Source organism: Urocitellus parryii, chromosome 9 (genome assembly GCF_045843805.1).
Source record: "Urocitellus parryii isolate mUroPar1 chromosome 9, mUroPar1.hap1, whole genome shotgun sequence".
In the NCBI taxonomy this organism is placed as follows: Eukaryota; Metazoa; Chordata; class Mammalia; order Rodentia; family Sciuridae; genus Urocitellus; species Urocitellus parryii.
Genome location: NC_135539.1, coordinates 133,975,149 through 133,993,992, shown reverse-complemented (window position 1 = coordinate 133,993,992; position 18,844 = coordinate 133,975,149). Strand labels below are relative to the sequence as shown.

The window sequence follows — 18,844 nt, the reverse complement described above, 5'->3', positions numbered from 1 at the left end:
TATATAATAAATGCAGAAGAAATAATGGAGTTTGAAAAACATTTGTGAATATTAGGTGAATTAATACGTGAAATCTTGTTGGAAAAAGGATACTTACATAGTCTCAAAATGTGTCCCCACAAATTACTCATCAATTACTAAGGAACTTTTCAGAAGAGATATCCTGGACACCACTATTAACCAAGTGATCAAAATTAACATCACCAATACTAGGACAAATAGGTATGTACTTCGTGATACTGAGGACATGAGGCTTTGATATTCTTCCTAAAAATGCACATACTGAATCTAATTATAAGGAAATATCAGGCAAATCCAAAATGAGACACATTGTCCAAAATTGGCTTATATTGTTCAAAAATATCACAGTCAAAAAGGAAAAGGAAATCAGAAGAAATATTCCAGATTAAAGGAGACTAAAGAGACAGGACAACAAAAATACAGCTGAGTTAAACCATAGACCAGAATTTTAGAAATAACTATGAAGGACACTATTAAGGTAAATGATAATTTTGAATATGGACTGTAGATTCCACAATAATGATGAATCAAAGTTAAAATTCCTGATTTAGAGGGCTAGGATTGTGGCTCAGCAATACAGCGCTCGCCTAGCACGTGCAAGGCCCTATGTTCAATCCTCAGCACCACATAAAAATAAATAAATAAAATAAAGGTTGTGTCCAACTACAACTAAAAAATAAATATTTTTAAAAAATTCCTGATTTTGACAATAAAGACATTTATATAAGAGAAGACCTTTGTGCTTAGGAAATACTGAAATATCTAGTGGTAAAGAAATGTGATATTTCCAATTTATCTTGAATAGTTTAGAAATATTATGTATATATGTGTTTAGAGAGAATGATAAAGGAAATATAACTAATGAATGTAGGTAAAGGCCATACAGAAGATCTTTGTATCTATGAAACTATTTATTTATTTATATTTATATGACAGTGGAGTGCATTATAATTTTTATTACACATATAAAGCACAATTTTTCATATCTCTGGTTGTATACATAGTATATTCACACCAATTCATGTCCTCATACCTGTACTTTGGATAATAATGATCATCACATTCCACCATTATTAATAACCCCATGCCCCTCCCTTCCCCTCCAACCCCTCTGCCCTATCTAGAGTTCGTCTATTCCTCCCATGCTCCCTCTCCCTATCCCACTATGAATCAGCCTCCTCATATCAAAAAAAAAAAAAAAAAAACATTCGACATTGGGTTGGAGTTGTGGCTCAGCAGTAGAGTGCTCACTTAGCACATGCGAGGCACTGAGTTCGATCCTCAGTACCACATAAAAATAAATAAAATAAAGATATTGTGTCCAACGTGTGTGTGTGTGTGTGTGTGTGTGTGTGTACACTGAGCCACAATCCTGGCCCTTAAACTACATATTAATTTTTAAATTTCATTTTTATTTTACTTAATGAATCAAGTAATTCATTAAAGAACGCTAATGTGTCTTTGGTTTTGTGTGGTTTACTCAAGTATATGTTCAATAAGTGAGATTTAGATGCTTTTACAAAGAGTCCTTAATACCTTCTGGATTTCCATAAGGAAGAACAACCTGACCATATGAAATCTGAAAACATTTATAAGAGTCATAGTTAATGGGATTTAACTAAGTAATTAAGGTAATAAAGGTAAGAAATTATAACTTCTTTCATTTATCAGAATTTAAATACTCAAATACTTTCAGAGGCCAAGGATCAGAAAGAACCAAGTCATAAATCAATCAAGAAAAACTGAGATCACTGACTAGACCTAATAAGTATTCTATCTAAAGACACTCATATTCAAGTTTTTGTCTCATTTTTTAAACACCGTGCCACATTTGTTCAGGCTGAGTTCTGCTCAGGGGGCATGTATTTTGACCACTGAATTTCAGATATGAAGTCTTTAGGGCATTTATAATATATACTATCTGTGGTATTTTATGATAAAATGAAAAATTTCTAAGAATAAATACTCAGTGGATATCAAAAACATTAGATGATTTTAATTATTTCCAAAAGGCAGTCCTATCATTCAAGATATCTTAAGCTGGCTCCTTCTTTGTACTCTTAATTAAGATACACTTTAACATGTAATACTACCTAATCTCTTAAGGTTCCTAGCAACTCTGAGAGTTTAAGATTCTATGACTGCTGGAACAAAAACATCATACTGGTAACAACTACATACCCATGAATTTAATTATTATAAAACAATGAAAATTACTGAATTAATCCACCACTAAAATGTCTGGCCTAAATATTTTCATTTAAAAAATTCATTTGCGCTTGCTTTCATTACAAAGCAACCTCTATCATGCCTAATACCCATTAACCACGTTTTTAAAAAAAAAAAATATATATATATATATATTTTTTTTTTAAAGAGAGAGTGAGAGAGAGAGAAAATTTTTTTTAATATTTATTTTTTAGTTTTTGGCGGACACAACAACTTTGTTTGTATGTGGTGATGAGGATCGAACCGGGGCTACACGCATGCCAGGCAAGCGCACTACCGCTTGAGCCACATCCCCAGCCCTAAAATATATTTAAAAATAGAGGGCTGGGGTTGTGGCTCAGTGATAGAGCTTTTGCCCAACATGTGCAAGGCCCTGGGTTCGATCCTCAGTACCTCATAAAAATAAATTAAAAAATAAAATAAAGGTATTGTATCCAACTATATCTACATAAATAAACAAATATTTTAAAAAAATAGAATAGCAATCCATCTTTATTAAATTCTTTCTGGATATTTTCCAATAAGAACACTAGAAAGATAGGGTATAGTGAATATCCAATGTCCCCAAAGCTCAAAACAATCTCTTATTCCACTGGATTCCCTATCATTTGTATTTCTGTTTCTCTATACTACTAAACTTTTTTTATGTTTTAGTGTCTCCATTATACTTTACATAATAAGAGAAAACATGTCCTATTTGTCTTTTATTCCTATCAAAAAATATAGGGTACAGAAGGGTACTCTAAAAAAAAAAAGAAAGAAAGAAAAAGAAAAAACAATCTCAGAGAAATTTTTCTTTCCCCAAGATAATAATGAAGACCTCAAGAGAAACACTTTCAAATTCTAAAATGAACTGAATTCGTACATGATTGACTGAAATTATCATACTTTAAAAAATTCTCTACATGCATAGCACATAAAAACCCTGGGTTTGATAATCCCCAGCACCACAACAAATAAATAAATAAATAACAAAACAAAACTCCATTCTACTTCAGAGAAGTTGTCAGAATCAGTAGCTGATTATGTTAATATTTAAGCAATAATTTTCTCAGAAAATACTGCAATAACTATACTCTTTTGAGGAAGTAAAATTTCAGTACATTACTTAACCCAAAGCTTAGTTTTTAAACATTTTATCTGAGAGAAAGATAAGGTTTTGCCAAGTATGATGTCTAATTAAGTCTTACCTGAGGATTCCAACCTGGATCTAATGTTTTAACTACTGCGACATATTCCTGCATTGCTTGACTGGGGCTCAAGTCACCAAGTGCTTTCCACGCTTCCCTACGGTACAGAAAATCCAAAATGGCCCATCATTAAATATGTGAATAAAGCAAAGCATATTACTATTTATTATTAAAAATTTACATACACATTTCAAGGGTCTGGTAAATAGAGATAAAAAGCTATGCATAAAGGAGAAGCCCTCTCTTTTTGCATTTATATGGACCAACAGCAATACAAATCTTATCACTCCAAATAAGGAGACTTCTTGGAAATTTTTCTCCTAGTTGCCTTCTCCCATGAAATAAACTGAATATCTGTTGAATTTTCAAAGATCACAAACCATTGTAACCTAAGATTTTAACCACTTCTCCAAATACAATTTTCACCCTTATTAAGAACATATGGCCTATAAACCAACAGAAGTAGTTCCCATCTTATGAATTAATATGCTTATGGCATTTGGCAGTATAGAAACAAATCATCACAAAAGAAAAAATATTCCTTCGGAAAATGCATCAAGCTTCTTAGTTAAGATTCAAGAAATCACCTTCCCCTTCTGTTTTCCATAAGCTATCACAATCTGATATTGAGGCCTTGGTTGGAGATTTCAAAAATGAAGGGAAGTGAAGCAGAATTAAGAATACTAATGATAAGCAAGGAAGGAATTTCTGATAGTATAAACACCAAGAGTAACATTTTAGTCCTGAGTATCCTTTTGAGTCAACCCTTTCTTTTTTTTAAGCAGGCTGCTAAGACAGTCCTTCTTCTTGGTTTGACCCTCCAATTTTCTACATCCAACCACGGTTTCTTAATTTTCCTGATCCTTTGAAAAACAATCCAGTCCCACAGTTTTGTCATGACCTTCCTGCTCCTATGATGAAGAAACATCTTCCTGAGGCTTTCTAAGTTTATTTCTACTCAATCTCTTCAGAGTTAATTGTTTACATTGAAACACTTCACCCCTAACAGTATCAGCTTATGTCAAACACAGGAAATTTTTCATCAATACTATAATACAGAGAACAAATAGTCAGACTTCCCTGATTGTCTCAACAATGTCCTTTATGACTTTCTTCACCGAGACCAGGAGGCAATCAAGATTCACATAGAGCAATGAATTTCATTTACTTTAACCTTTTTGTCTTTCGTGATGTTGACATTTCTTAAAAACCATTTTCCAAAAGTTAAAACCAATTAAAAATGTTTCAGAACCAATTTAAAAAAATTTTAAAACCAATTGTTTTGTAAAATACCCCTCAGTTTGGGTTTGTCTCATTGTTTCCTTTACAAAAATGATTAATCATGATTATAATCAGGTTTAGTATTTCAGCAAGAGCAATATATAGGTGACATGTCCTTTACAATGCATCACCCTTGGGGGAAACATGATGTTAGCCTGTCCCATCACTGATAAGATTAATGAGTTAGTAATGGCAATATCCACAAGCTTTCTCTTATAATCAGTAAGTACAAGTATTCTCCTTCATAATTAATAAGTAAACTGTGGGTCAGGTTGTGTAAATATTGTTCTTCAATAGTTTTCCATATAATGTTTTAGCATCAATGATGATTCTTGCCTGAATTAATTATTAGGATAGCTATAAAATATAAACAGTTCTTAATTCTAAAATCAATGGTCAAACAGGCGATATGTAGAGAAAAATAATGGTGAAGTTACAAAATTTCCCAAATTTAAACAAAAAAAATCACAATAAAAGTTTTATCAGGTATTCCCTAGAACAGTAGTAAATTGCCAGGGAACTGCTTGTCATAAGCAAAGAAAACTTGTACCAGAATGTAAATCAAAGCACTGCTTCCTTTATTGTAAATTTCCTCCCCCACCCTGCCCCCCAAAAAAGCGATCTAAAATATTCTACCAGAAAAAAAAAAGGTTTGATTTGAAGAATATAGTTAGTGATATGATTTATTTCAAGGTTCAAGCTCTATATTTGCTTACAGTTGGGTAACAAACACTTGATAGTTAGGCAACTTGTCCAGAGGACCACGTCTTGAGCAGGACTGTGTTAGAATATAAAGTCAGAATTCACCTTGGAGCACTTCCTCTTTCTACAACTATATTCCATCTTATTTTTTTTTTTCTAACTCTATCCTTGATGCTTCTTCTAATTCCAGGGCTGATGTTCCAAAGCCTTTCCTTCTATAACTAAGGTTCTCTATTATATGCAACTTCTCTTTTTTCACATAAACCAGGGAAAAATAGAAAAAACCAGAAAAAATAAGGCCTCATATAAGAAAACCACTGAATAACAAGTGGACAAAAACCTCGGATGAGTATGATCTTTATTTATTCAGAAAAGTGGAGTTAGTCAGGATCTGGCTTTGGATTCCCATCTTCTTTCCAAAAAAATTATGATAAAAACTTTTTTCCTGCAGTGTAGGTAGGACAAGGAAGAGAACAGTGCCAAGAGAGCCAAGGGGTTAAAACTGATACAAGGGAGAAGAGTTCAAAATGGGGATTGATCCTACTATTCTCCTCAAGGCTATCCCCTTGGCTTTCTCTCAAAGATGCCTCCAGAGGGGCAGAGTGGTGACCCCTTAGAGGCTGTACAGTAGCAAAAAAATCTTACGCAATAGCTCTGATGGATATTCTCATACATACATTTCCTATGGACAGAAGCACATTTGTTGTGAACTACTTATATTCCAACGTCACTGCATAAGAATCCTTTAGAAGTCTTAGCTAAAAGAAGATTCTTTTAATCCCTCTCCCAATTGCCTGTCATTATCACAGTCTACAGTAGAGAAAGATTAATATAAAAATAATTCTTTAATCTGCTCACTACTTTCTAATTCCTAAACACCTAAATCATTTCCATCAGCCTCATTAAAGAGTCCAAGAATTTCTTACCATTTTTGCTTTCCTTCAAAATCAAAGAAGCCTGGTTTAGGAGTATTGCAATTTCCAACTTTGACCTAAATGAGGAGATTAAAAAACAATTAAGAACTTATTTTTCAAAGAAATGTCAAAAACTTTCTTTTCGAATTTGTTTAATAACTATGGATTAGAAAATATGCATCTATATAGAATAACAAAATTTAACATTCTTTGCTAAAGCAAACAACAAACCAAACTTAAAAATCACATAGCTTTAGCTTACTATAAAAAAATTGTTATCTAATACTATATTTACAAAAAACTGTGGGTGACAGTTTCATTCCTTAGTAGAACAATTATAAGGCAAATTATAAAATAGATTATATAGTCTTTCTCAACACTATAATAAAGAACTTTTAACAAATTAACAAACTTTAAAGTTCAGTTTTTCAAGAATCCATAATATTGTTTCTTTATGCTGATTCTTATAATGCTACTTGCAGCCCATCTCTCCCGAATTCCAGGATAAAGTGTACTACTTTTAAAACGGCCTATTATGAAATTCATCAATATGAATTTAGTGCCAAAAGCCATGCAAAAAATTTCAAGTGTTCTCAACAACAACAATATAAATTCTATCTATTCCATAATAATCTTGTCAATATTTATTTTTTTGGTCTTCAAATGACATCAATGGCTAAATTACAGATTATTTTCATTATAAATATGTACAAATGAAATTCATACAAATGCAGAATTCACCATGCAGTCCATGACTGCCACTGCAGAATCTCCCTTCCTTATGAATTCTTAATATCATTTATTCTGAATATCTCTTGTGGCATTTTGACATTTTCTACTGCATTAGGAAGTTCTGAGTAAAGTCTTGTCTTTTTATTAGAACACAACCTCTAAGAAACTATTCTTAACTCACCCATAGCAATTATCTACTTCTCAGGGGCATTCCTGATATTTCTATTATTCTTGCATAGTTGCATTTTGCTAAAATTAAACTGATGCCTTTACCCAGCCACACTGATCTACTCACTGCCTTAGGGATTTTTAGTTCTGTGTTTTGCTCATATTATTTCAATCTTTTGAAATGCCTTCTCTTCTTCCCTAGGTTTTTCAAAATGCTGTATCTCCTTTCTGTCTTGCTCAAGGTTCAGATTCTAAGAACCTTTTCAGTGTACAATGATCTTATCCACCTCTGAATTCAGAAAAATTATCACCTCTCTCATTTCCTGAGCAATTAATCTCATGGCCCTCTGGCTGTTATTAAAATGTATGCTTTTATAGAAGCAGCCCTGTTATGATAGGCTGCAGGGAAGAAAAGGTGAGAAAGTAATGTCTGTCTTGAACAGTCTCACCATAGACCAAACACTTGACTTGAGTTATTATAAGTGAGCCACATGATAATCCTGCAAGGAATGGCATTACAAACTCATTTGATAAATGAGGAAAAAGAATCTCAGGGGGGTTGTCTCAATTCACATGTTAGCAAGTACTGAGTAAATAGTCAGGATTTGAATCCTGGCCTGTTGGACTGCAAAGTCCAATATTCCTTCACTACATCATTCTGCCTTAGGTGTTACAGAAATGAGGCTTCAGTTCTGGTTTCTCTAAAATCAAATGAATTATTGGATTGCCAGAAATATGGATAAGATAAACTATATAAACTATAAAACATCTTAAAAATAACAATTATTAATATTTTTACATTTTTGTCTAGATGTCATCCAGAAACAGAAACCAATGCCAGTTATCTGTTCTTTCTTTCTCCTACAGTATTAGTCTCAGCTAGACACATGGTCATCCAACTGAAATAATATATGTGGCCATGCAACTTCTGTCTAGGTTTTGGGAACAGGATGTGTACAAAAATTATAAAAATATCTTCCTTATGGGGCTGGGGATGTGGCTCAAGTGGTAGCGCGCTCGCCTGGTATGCGTGCGACCCGGGTTCGATCCTCAGCACCACATACCAACAAAGATGTTGTGTCCGCCGAGAACTAAAAAATAAATATTAAAAATTCTTTTAAAAAAAAAAATCCCTTTGCACTATTAAAAATTAAGGACCCCAAGGAGCTTTTGTTCATGTGGATTATATCTATTGATATTTACCATGTTAGAAGTTAAAATACTTAAGATATATTAATTCATTTGAAAATAGCAATAAACCCACTGCATGTCAACAAAATTAAAAATGTTTTATGAAGAATAACTACATATTACTAAATTTAAAAAATAGTGAGAAAAATGGCACTGTTTTACATTTTGTAAATCTCTTTAAAGTCTGGCTTAGTTGTAGTTTCATATTTACTTCTATATCCAATCTATTGTTATGTGTTGCTATGGTTGAAGTTTATGAAGAAAATTCAACTTCACATAGATATGTTGTTAGAATACTAATAAGTTATTTTGATCACATTTTCAGGTAACTGTGGATATTGTTCTTTTGATATTACACCAAAATTCAACAATAGTAATTCCTTTAAGGTTATCTGCAATGTGGAATCTGGACTTACATCAATGAATTTTTCACACTGTCTCACTGAAAACCATTGGTCTGATATGCACTTTTTGAATTGATCTTTTACCCACATGTGTTTTGTAACACTGCCCTGTGAAATGTTTAAAAAATATAGTTCACTGAGTTACGCAGATTTTCCAAATGTTGATGTATTTCTTTGTACATTAAAAGTTCACAGGGCTGGGGTTGTGGCTCAGAGGAAAAGCGCTCACCTAGCATGTATGAGGCACTGAGTTCGATGCTCAGCACCACATAAAAATTAAATAAAGATATTGTGTTCACTTATAACTAAAGTATAAATATATTTTTTAAAAAGTTCACATTCATTATTCTCATTGCTTATAAAAAAATTTTAAGTACTAGATGCTGTCAAGCTCATGGCAGCAGATTTTCTAAACTTCTAATTTTCTAGAGGGTTTAAATGTTATCATTGGCAACAAATATTTTCAATTGTTTTCCTTAAAGGCAAGGGCTCATTTCTCTCATTTTCAAGAAACTATATGCCAAATAACCAAATATGAATACACACAGTTTATCTGTCAGTTGTTCTGTTAAGTAAAAATGATTTTCCATGGTAAAAAGTGGGTAGTTTAGTTTGCAACTCAGAAATCACATAAGTGCTTTTCCTCAAAACAGCAACATATTCTGATGCATCAGAGGTGCCTTGGGTGTACCTCCCATTTCATCACACACAATGTCAAAGAGACTTGTACTCAAGGGTTAATTTTTTTAAAAAAGACTAAATGTTTTTTTAAATTATAGGTGGACACATACCTTTATTTTATTTATTTTTTTATGTGGCTGATGATCAAATCCAGTACCTCACTCGTGGTAGGCAAGTGTCTACCACTGAGCTACAGCCCCAGCCCCTCAAGAATTAATATTAAATAAAAACAAATAATATACTCGAGTATACAGTGGTTAAAAAATACAAATGACCATTAATAACAGTTTGCTATCACTGCTTTGATTCATACTAAGGAATCAGCTGTTTTATTCAACATGACAGCATAGGAAAAATTCAACAATGTCTTAGTATTATTATGAAAATAATTTTGATCTTATGAAACCCAGAGCATGTCTTGGGAATTCACAGGGGTCCATGGACCACAATTAGAGAACTGCTGCCTTAGGGGATGATTGAGCTTTAAGACAAACAGAAGTCCTTGGATGATCTCATGAAAGAAAGCCACCCTACCAACTCTGGATCACCTACCTCTAGATTATTATCTGAGATAAACAAAGGCTCAGCAATTGACCCTGTATCCTAACTGACATGGAAACTTTTCTAACTCCCAAGTTTAAAAAATAGTTCTGGATCTAGAAGACCGAGAAAACATAACAGCAGTTTCTGAATCATTTATGAAGCAGGGATATGCACCACTTTAACAGAGTATCAAAATTCTGTTCTCTAACATAGGTAGGTAGGTATGGTAGGTGTGTGGGTAGATAAATAGATAAGTAGGTAGGTAGGTAGGAAGAAAGAAAGGAGGAAAATATATTTAGTGCCCTTGAAGCAGAATATTTCAACAAAAGTTGCCAAGAACAAATGCCAGGGAATCGAGTATGCTCAAGTTAAAGGAGGATATGCAGAGTATCTTCAATTATGCTAGTAGTGGAGGATCTTTGTTGGGGTTCTGATATGAGTTATCCCCCCAAAGCTCACCTGTGAGACAATACAAGAGGGTTTAGAGGAGAAATAATTGTGGTATAACATTAATCAGTGAATTAATCCCTGAAGGGATTATCTGGGTGGAGGCTGGAGGCAGATGGGGTGTGGCTGGAGGAAGTGGTTCATAGGGGGCATGGCTATGGGGTATATATTTGTATATGGCAAGCAGAGATCTCTCTTTCGCTCTTCTTCTTCCTGATCATAATGTGAGCTGCTTTCCTCTGTCACACTCTTCACCAAGATGTCCTGCCTCACCTTAAGCCCCCAGGAATGGAGCCTGCTGTCTATGGACTGAGACCTCTGAAACTGTGAACACCCAAATAAACATTTCCTCCCCTAAAATCTTTTACTCGCAAAAGAGAACTAGTTGTCTAAAACAATCTTATCAAATGAATCCAACAGGAATTTGAAATTTTCATTGCCTTTCATTTCACAGGTATCGATGAGTTATCTTCTGTTGAGAGATTGTAGGCTAATACACAGAGGAAGCAAAAAACTGTTAAATGATTTGATCTTTTTGAAATCTAATTAAAAAGATAATTTTGAAGTCATAGTTTAATCTGAGACTAAAAGAGCTAAGATTTTAACTAGGTTAATTTAGATCTCTGCCTGAGAAAATAAGGATCATCTCTTAGCTTATTTTATCATCTTCCTGCCAACAATCTTACCTCATTTAGCCTCCAAAATGGGATGCTAATCCAAGTAGAAAATGTCACTTTGTAAGAAATTTCGATCCATCTTGCAGACACTGTATCAGACTTCAAACTTCATTATTCTACCAAAGATGCTATTTTGGGGGGATGGGGGAATTGAACTCAGGAGCATTCAACCACTATGCCACATCCCCAGCCCTATTTTTTTTTTTTTTAATTTTATTTAGAGAGAGGGTCTCACTGAGTTGCTTAGCACCTTGCTTTTGTTGAGGCTGGCACTGATTCTCCTGCCTCAGCCTCCCAAGCCACTGGGCCAAAGATGCTATTTTTAACACTGTCTCAGAATTCTGCTAGAAATAAAATTTAGGAGAGATTGATTAAAAATATGTGGTCCAGTGTCAGATCTAACATGCATAATCTTATTCTCTAATAATAAAGAATTTTATTTTCAAAAACAAAATAACCTAAACATAGACTATAAGATTACATTCTTGGAAGAATGAAGGACAATATTCCTTCAGACTATCTGGATGAATTGAACACAACAGAGATAAATGGTGGCCAACTAACAGGTGTCTATGGTTCACTCATGACTTAGAAATCAGTACTTAACAATAATGACAATAAATATATATCCAAAAAAAGAAAAAGATTGTTTCCTAGGGAATCTGGAGAAAATTAGCTTTACACTGCCCAGAGAAACATCTGTCAGACATGCTATATATAGGTCCTAGCACAATGTTTAGTAAATAGTTGTCAAATTTACTCAATAGTTTCTTTCTAAAGTTATTAGGATAAAGTAAATGCCCCCAAAGAAAATAATATCCAGAACTCTTGCAAGAAAGCTACTTCCAAGGCAGGCCAATTGTAGGACAATTTTCATTCAATACTATAATTCATACCATTTGTACCTATATCTCTCAAGTCACATTAACTAACATTCATAATCATCCATAAACATTCATAATCATTCATCTCTATTCAGTACATTCAGCTTAAGAAAAAAGGGGAACCCCCTACAACTAACTACTTTATTAAAAACAATACATAGGGTACATGGAAAAATATGTCATTATACCAAGATGCAAAAAGAAAATTAAGATGTTTTTAATAAAAATAAAATAGGCTATAATCCAGAACTTCATTTCATCCAAAGTTTCAAAGATCCAGAGTTTTCCTGAGCTGTAATTTAACTCATTATCAGTCATTTTTCATGTGTTTAAATCTAGATTCCTCAAGTACTTTGTAAGCCTCTTAGGGGCAAGCATCATGATGCTTTTGCTTCTTTGCATTATCTGTAGACATGACATGAAGATGTTGAAAAGGGCTGGGGTTGTAGCTAGAGCGTTTGCCTAGCTTGTCTAGCACATGTGAGGCATTGGGTTTGATCTTCAGCACCACGTAAAAATAAATAAATAAAATAAAGGCACTGTGTCTATCTACAACGTGTGTGTATATTATATATAAAAATATGTATATAAATAAATGTATACACATATATATATACACACACACACACACACATATATTAAAAAAGACAAATAAAACCCCAGCCCAGTGGCACACACCTGTAATCCCAGCAGCTTGGGAGGCTAAGGAAGGAAGATCATGAGTTCAAAGCCAGCCTCAGCAATGATGAGGCACTAAGTAACTTAGTGAGACCCTGACTCTAAATAAAATGCAAAAAAGGGCTGGGGATGTGGCTCAGTGGTTGAGTGCCCCTGAGTTTAATACCCGGTACCAAAAACAAAAAGATGCTGAACTAATATTTGTTGACTATGAGAAAGTGATTAATTTTCCTTCTGGTAACCAATCAATGACTTTTTTGAATAAGAAACTAAATGCCTTTTTTTGTTGTTGTTATACTGGCATTGAACCCAGGAGTTCTTTACCATTGTACTACATCCCCATCCTTTTTTAATTTTTATTTTTGCGACAGGATCTCCCTAAATTGCTGGATGCTGCAATCAGCATGGCCAAACTGGTGGTACCAGGGAGGGACAATGGGAAATTAGGAAAGAAAGACTCACACACAGATATGAAGTAAATAGCTGAGATCAGGTGGAGCGCTGCTCCCTGATGGTGGAGCGTTGCTCCCTGATAGAGAAGTAGATCTAAGAGTTAAGCCAGCAATTTTTATTTATATATGTCTCATTATCAGGTTAAAGACTATGCAAGCATTATTCTTTGTACTCAGGAAAGTTACAGAACTGGAAACATTTATGCAGCTTTTCCACAGTTACAATGTACAATGTCAGGAGCTTTGTGTATCGCTCAACGAGGCCCACTGTTTAAAGTTACTGTTAAACAGGCAGGCTCAGGAGTAGCACAGTTGGTGAAATATTGAGGTTATCTAGCATGAGAATCCCTCTATCCCTGGAAGCTATGTGCCTGAGATCAAGGTTAAAGCTGATAAGGCCTTTGCACAGAGCCTCCTCGGGCAGGGCATCACCATAGCAGCTAGGCATCCTGTGCCCTTGCACAAACATTCCCAGGCTGCAGGTGTGCCACAGCCATGAAGTCATCAGAGATCCCCAATCTCAGTCACTGCTCATCCATTCTCTTTACTGCTCTCCACAGCTGAAGTCCCGTTAACTGCTGAGGTTGGCCTCAAACTTACCAAACTGCTGTGTCAGCCTCTCAAGTTGCTGGTATTAGAGGCATGCACCACCATGCCTGGCTTAAATGTGTCTTATATGAGTACTAACACATTTCCATATTTCCAGGTAAAGTTCAGAACCTTAAAGTTAGGAGTTATAATCTAGTTCTGACAGATGTGTCTATATGACTCTAGGCAAGGAGCCTACTCTTTGGTAAATGAAGGGAATTGTCTGGTGTTTATAGCTCTAAAATTTTTATGATTTTATCTAAAGAAACATATCCAGCCAAAACATAATTCAAATTATATTTAAGTTTTTTTTAAAAAAAACACAATAAATGTAGTAATATTTTACTTTGTATTGCAGCACCTTATTCATTACAATCCTGTTATTCCCTTAGATCTCAAAATATTTTTAATAACATTACCATATTTACTTCAATGTGTCCCTTTGGCAAGAGTAAATGAATGTTAAATCTTATTTTATCATCCTCATTTTGTAAAGGTTCCGAGGCTGGTAAAGTACAAGGTCACTGAGTAAGAGAAGACACAGAAAAACTGTCATTCTATGTCCAGCTAAGTAAATAGCCCTCCTGGCAGACAGAATGATGCTAACTGACAGCAGTTAATCAAAACACACACACACACACACACACACACACACACACACACCCTTCATTTCGCCTAGACATTAATCATGCACGTTGGCTTTCAGACCCCCTGTGTCTCTTGCATCCACCTCTTCCCAACTTTACCTGCTTGTACCTGGCATACAGGTATAAGAGCTGCTCTCTGCTGGCCACCTGAATCAGGCTCTGGAGGTGCGTGGCAGCCTTCTCAAACAGCTCCGCCAGGTTCCTGGACGCCTCGGTCTCGGGGTTCTGGGGGGATTCCACATCCCCGGAGTCGTCGCCTGAGCTCAGCTCTCCACCGCTGTCGCCCGTGGTGGCCCCCGTGGGCAGGAATGGTGTGGCCATGTCTCCTCGCTCTGTGCGTCCCTCTGTGGCAGGGCCGTCCGGCTCAGACCCGAGGTCAGGCCGGCTGGGGCCCTGGCCCACCGGTCTGGGAGCGCAGCCGGGGCTCGACTCCGCCCCCGGCTTGCTCACTCCGCGCTCGCTCACCCAACTCGCCGCCTGGCCACCACGACTGCCCGGGCGTGCAGGGCCAGCTCCGTTGCCCTCCGCTGCTCTCCCCAGTTACCCCGTTCTCCTCAGGCTTCACTCAAACCCAACAGGGTGCTCGGGCTCACTCGGGGTCCCTCCAACGGCGCGGGGTTCCGGGGTCGACTCCACGGGCGGGCGGGGGAGGGCGGAGCGCCGGGCGGCGTGAGCGCGCTTAGGCGCGGGCTCGCGCTCGCGGTACGCTCCACAGCCTGCGCCGCGGCCGCCGTGCGCCTGCTCCGCGCTGGTAGGGGCGGCATGGGCGGTCCCGCGGCGGACGCCTCCCGCACAGGTTCTCGTGGGGCCGCCGGCGGGAGGTGGCTTGGAGAAGCCGTCCTGGGTCTTCAGGGTGTCCGTTTATCATTTCGTTGAAATCAGCGGTCACCAACGCGGGAACCTGCAGTCGGGAGAGGCCACTGGGGGTAGGGGATGGAGGCCGTCCATTTAGTAGTGCAACGATTTGAGCGGAGTCGCGGGAAACACGTAGCCGTGGATAAAGGTTCCGCGTGCTTTCGCCTACCCGGGATGGTGTGCCCCAGGCGCCCCCAGACAGGCGTGCTTGTGCGCGCGTGCGCAACCAGGCCCTGAAAGTTTGGCTCTTGTGCATTGAGTGAGTTGCTAGGTGATGGGACCTTCGCTGGTCTATGATATGACGGATGGGTCGAATGACTCCCCTCTGTGGCTTGTTTTACACACTTGTGGACCCCGCACCTTCAGGGGCTCTGAGAAGAGGATTCTGGAGCTTCATTAGCAGGGTCTACAGAGCTAGGCCTCCCCTCTGTGCTTTGCGGGCACTTTGGAGTGAAACCGAAAAGCACGTTGTCATTCCCCCAAAGGAACTTAGAAAACTATGTGTATTTTTTAAAGTAACATTTTTCAAGGGGTAACATGAGGCATTATTATGTCCTACATGTTGTAAATACACACATTTAGCCTTCAAAACGTAAGAATGAGAACCATAAGAATGGTATGAAAAAAGAGTTAGGCAGAAGAGTGAACAGGATAAGGAACAATAAGAAAAAAATAGAAGGTGATTCAGCTTGCATCAGAATTCAAACCTTGAGTGTGGAGAATGATTCCACTATCAGTTGCCACTCTGAAGGGATGACTAATGACCAAATTATTTAATTAAAATGTGGTAACAAAACTGGGAGAGATGGCATATGCCTGTAATCCCAGCTGCTAGGGAAGCTGAGGCAGGAGGATCCCAAGTTCAAGCAAGACCTTGGCTTAAAATAAGCAGGACTGGGGCTGTAGCTTAGTGGTAGAGCATCCCCGGGTTCAAGCCCCAGTACTGGGAGAAAATGATAATAATAACAGCTTGAGTCTCTTACTGTTTAAGGGATTTAGCCCTTACTACATAAAGTAGCTACTGTTATTTCCATTTTACACATAGGAAATCAACACACAAGGTTAAGCAACTTGCCCAAGGGTGCACAGGCAATAAATGCACAAACAAGGAAAAAGTTAAAGCTGTAAACCAGAGGTTAGCCTGCATGTGTTGTAATAATAGACAATGAACCAGAAAAGGAGATATTGAAAGGGAGATGTATGGGCTTTTCTATCTCTCATTCAGAGCTGGCCTGACACTTATAGCAAGGCTATATTATTCGCCTACAAGATAGAAATAAACTCACAAAATACTGACCTCAGACTGGGTCCCTCTGATAAACTGAGACAAAGCAAAGCACTCCATTAAGTTTGTCTAAGCACAGACAAAAACAGGGTCAGTCTGCAATTACAAATACCAACACCTTTCCCCTGGCCAACATGAGTAACTACTACTTTTTTATAAATTACAGCTTTGTTTTCTTGCAAGTCTTTTCTTCCTAGAGACAAGCTTGAACTTCCCAGGCATAGAAATGCTTTATAACAAGATCAGATGTAGAACAAATCTCTCCTTCTTTAGACCCTCCTTCAAATTGCCAACCAAAGCCCAAATCCCATAAAGTTTTTTCTTTACACATTCTTATCAAGACAAGCCCATGGCTCCCTAGCTCCCACATTCCTACTTGTGGCAACAGGTAATGAAGGCAGATTTACAGATAGGTAGTTAGCAAGGTTAGGTAAATCGGGTCTAATATGGAGTAAAATCAAGAACAAAGACCATAGTGAGAATGGAGTACAGGAAAAGGGGAATTGAAAATGTCCCCAAGGCCCAGAGCCCATCCCAACGAAATATTAATGAAGCAGCTCCCAGCAAACAAGCAGATGCTAATCCAAATGTCTTTCCTGCCTAGATTACTTCTTCAGCCCACCTGTCCCCAACCCTTTGGGCCTTCCCCACCTACATTCCATGACTGCAAGATAACAGAACTAAGGACAGAAATGCGACAGGAATGTGGGAAAGCTGAGAGAAGACCTTAGATATAAAAGAGGGAAGACCTCCCCCTTCCACGGATTCCACCTCTTGGGTCCCCTTCTTCTTTTCTGCTGGCCTTAATAAAGCTACTTTCTTCTCTAAACTTGTCTCGGAGTGCTTCTCCGGTGTTATATTTTAGCATTCGAAGAAGCAAGGACTCACTGGTAAACAGCGGTAACAGTAATAATTCCAACTCGGTAAACTTTAGATGGGTACCTGGAGGTCTCTGGCTAAAAGGCCCTGATGCATGAGAATGTTTTATTTCTTGAAGATTTGGTTAAAGCCCCCAAATTATCAGGATCTGGTGACTTTGAGAAGATAGAACTTGTGTTTCAAATCAGGCATTTCATGGGAGAGGCAAATGTTTTTATAAATTCCAAGAAATATTAGCCAAGATAAGGAAGCCATGAAAAACCAGCCTCTACCTCAGAGCAAAGCCTGTCCAAGGAAGGGACATCACCTTTGTCCTTGGAAAAACCCACAGAGCACTCCTAGGCACATTCCCACCCTGCTAAGTTGTTTATCTACAAATAACAGGAGAGATCTGCTGCTGCAGGTGTCCCTGACTCAGTCGGGCTAGGTGGGGATCCATAGCAACCCCCTAGCAGCCACCAATCAGCATGAGACAGGGAAATACCTGGGATGCCACATGACCCTCCCAGTAGTTTATGGTGGTTGATAACATGTTGGGAAACCATGTAGTTCAGCACGTACACCCCTCTTGGCTTAAACCAGTCAGTTCAAATGAATACCCCTTTTGTATTGACCAATCACCCCTACCCAACTTGTTCCCACCAGTGAAATGTGCTAATCATGTTTTAGAGTTGTTATTTGATTTTCCCGCTGTGTGTGATGATTTGCTAAGAGATGCTATGATGTATGTGAAGTCCCTGCCTTCTCCAAAGAATGTATAAAACTGCTGTAAACCCTGGGCTCAGGGCCTCTCAGCGTCACCAGTAGCTGTGTGTGCGCGCGGAGGACGGAGCTAGCTCACAATAAACACCTCTTTGCTGCTTACATCGATCTTGGGTCTCTGGTGGTCTTTGGGGGGTCCTGAATTCGAGCATAACAGCCAGAAAAAAATATAATCCTCCTGCTAGAATTAAAGCTTAACAGTCAACAGAGAGGTTACTGATTCAAACCACAAGTAGAAAGCAGTAGCAGGAAATGTTAACTCATGGAATCTAAAGTGGACCAAAGAAAGAGCAGGCAGGAGAGAAGTGGTCCAGATGGAACAGGCCCAATTTGTGATGGCTGCCATATTGGACCCGTGTTCATGGCCCATCTAATGGTCAGTCATTCCTACAGATAAAACAAGTATTGATAAGAGGATATACACTGTGTCAGGTCTGTTCATATCCTTGGTGCTTTGTTCCTAAGTGTCTTTGTTCCTAAGTGCTTTGTTCCTAAGCCCTGGGGCAAAAGAAACAAATCAGGCACCTACGGAATCCCCTGCCAATCAGCAGGGTCTCCTGGCCAATCCTGGATCTCAGCCAGTTCCCCCAACCAACTCCATTGGGACAAGGGACTCTAAAAACACCTTTTCCTG

General features: G+C 37.8%; 1 protein-coding gene across 2 annotated transcripts in view; it reads right to left on the bottom strand.

Annotated features, from left to right (window-relative positions):
- The window catches only part of Acbd6 (acyl-CoA binding domain containing 6), a 150,627-nt gene extending 135,547 nt beyond the window's left edge, over window positions 1–15,080 (bottom strand). Inside the window, exons 1-3 of one of the 2 annotated variants that reach the window (XR_013344297.1) lie at window positions 14,529–15,080; window positions 6,350–6,414; window positions 3,441–3,537 (exon numbers count right to left, since the gene is read on the bottom strand). Coding sequence is in view for 1 of the 2 variants with exons in the window: in XM_026388483.2 (XP_026244268.1) it covers window positions 3,441–3,537; window positions 6,350–6,414; window positions 14,529–14,750 (384 nt within the window). In the remaining variant the exon portion in view is untranslated. The remainder of the gene's footprint in view (window positions 1–3,440; window positions 3,538–6,349; window positions 6,415–14,528) is intronic. The other variant, XM_026388483.2, reaches the window with a different exon arrangement.
- Between the last annotated feature and the right edge of the window lie 3,764 nt (window positions 15,081–18,844).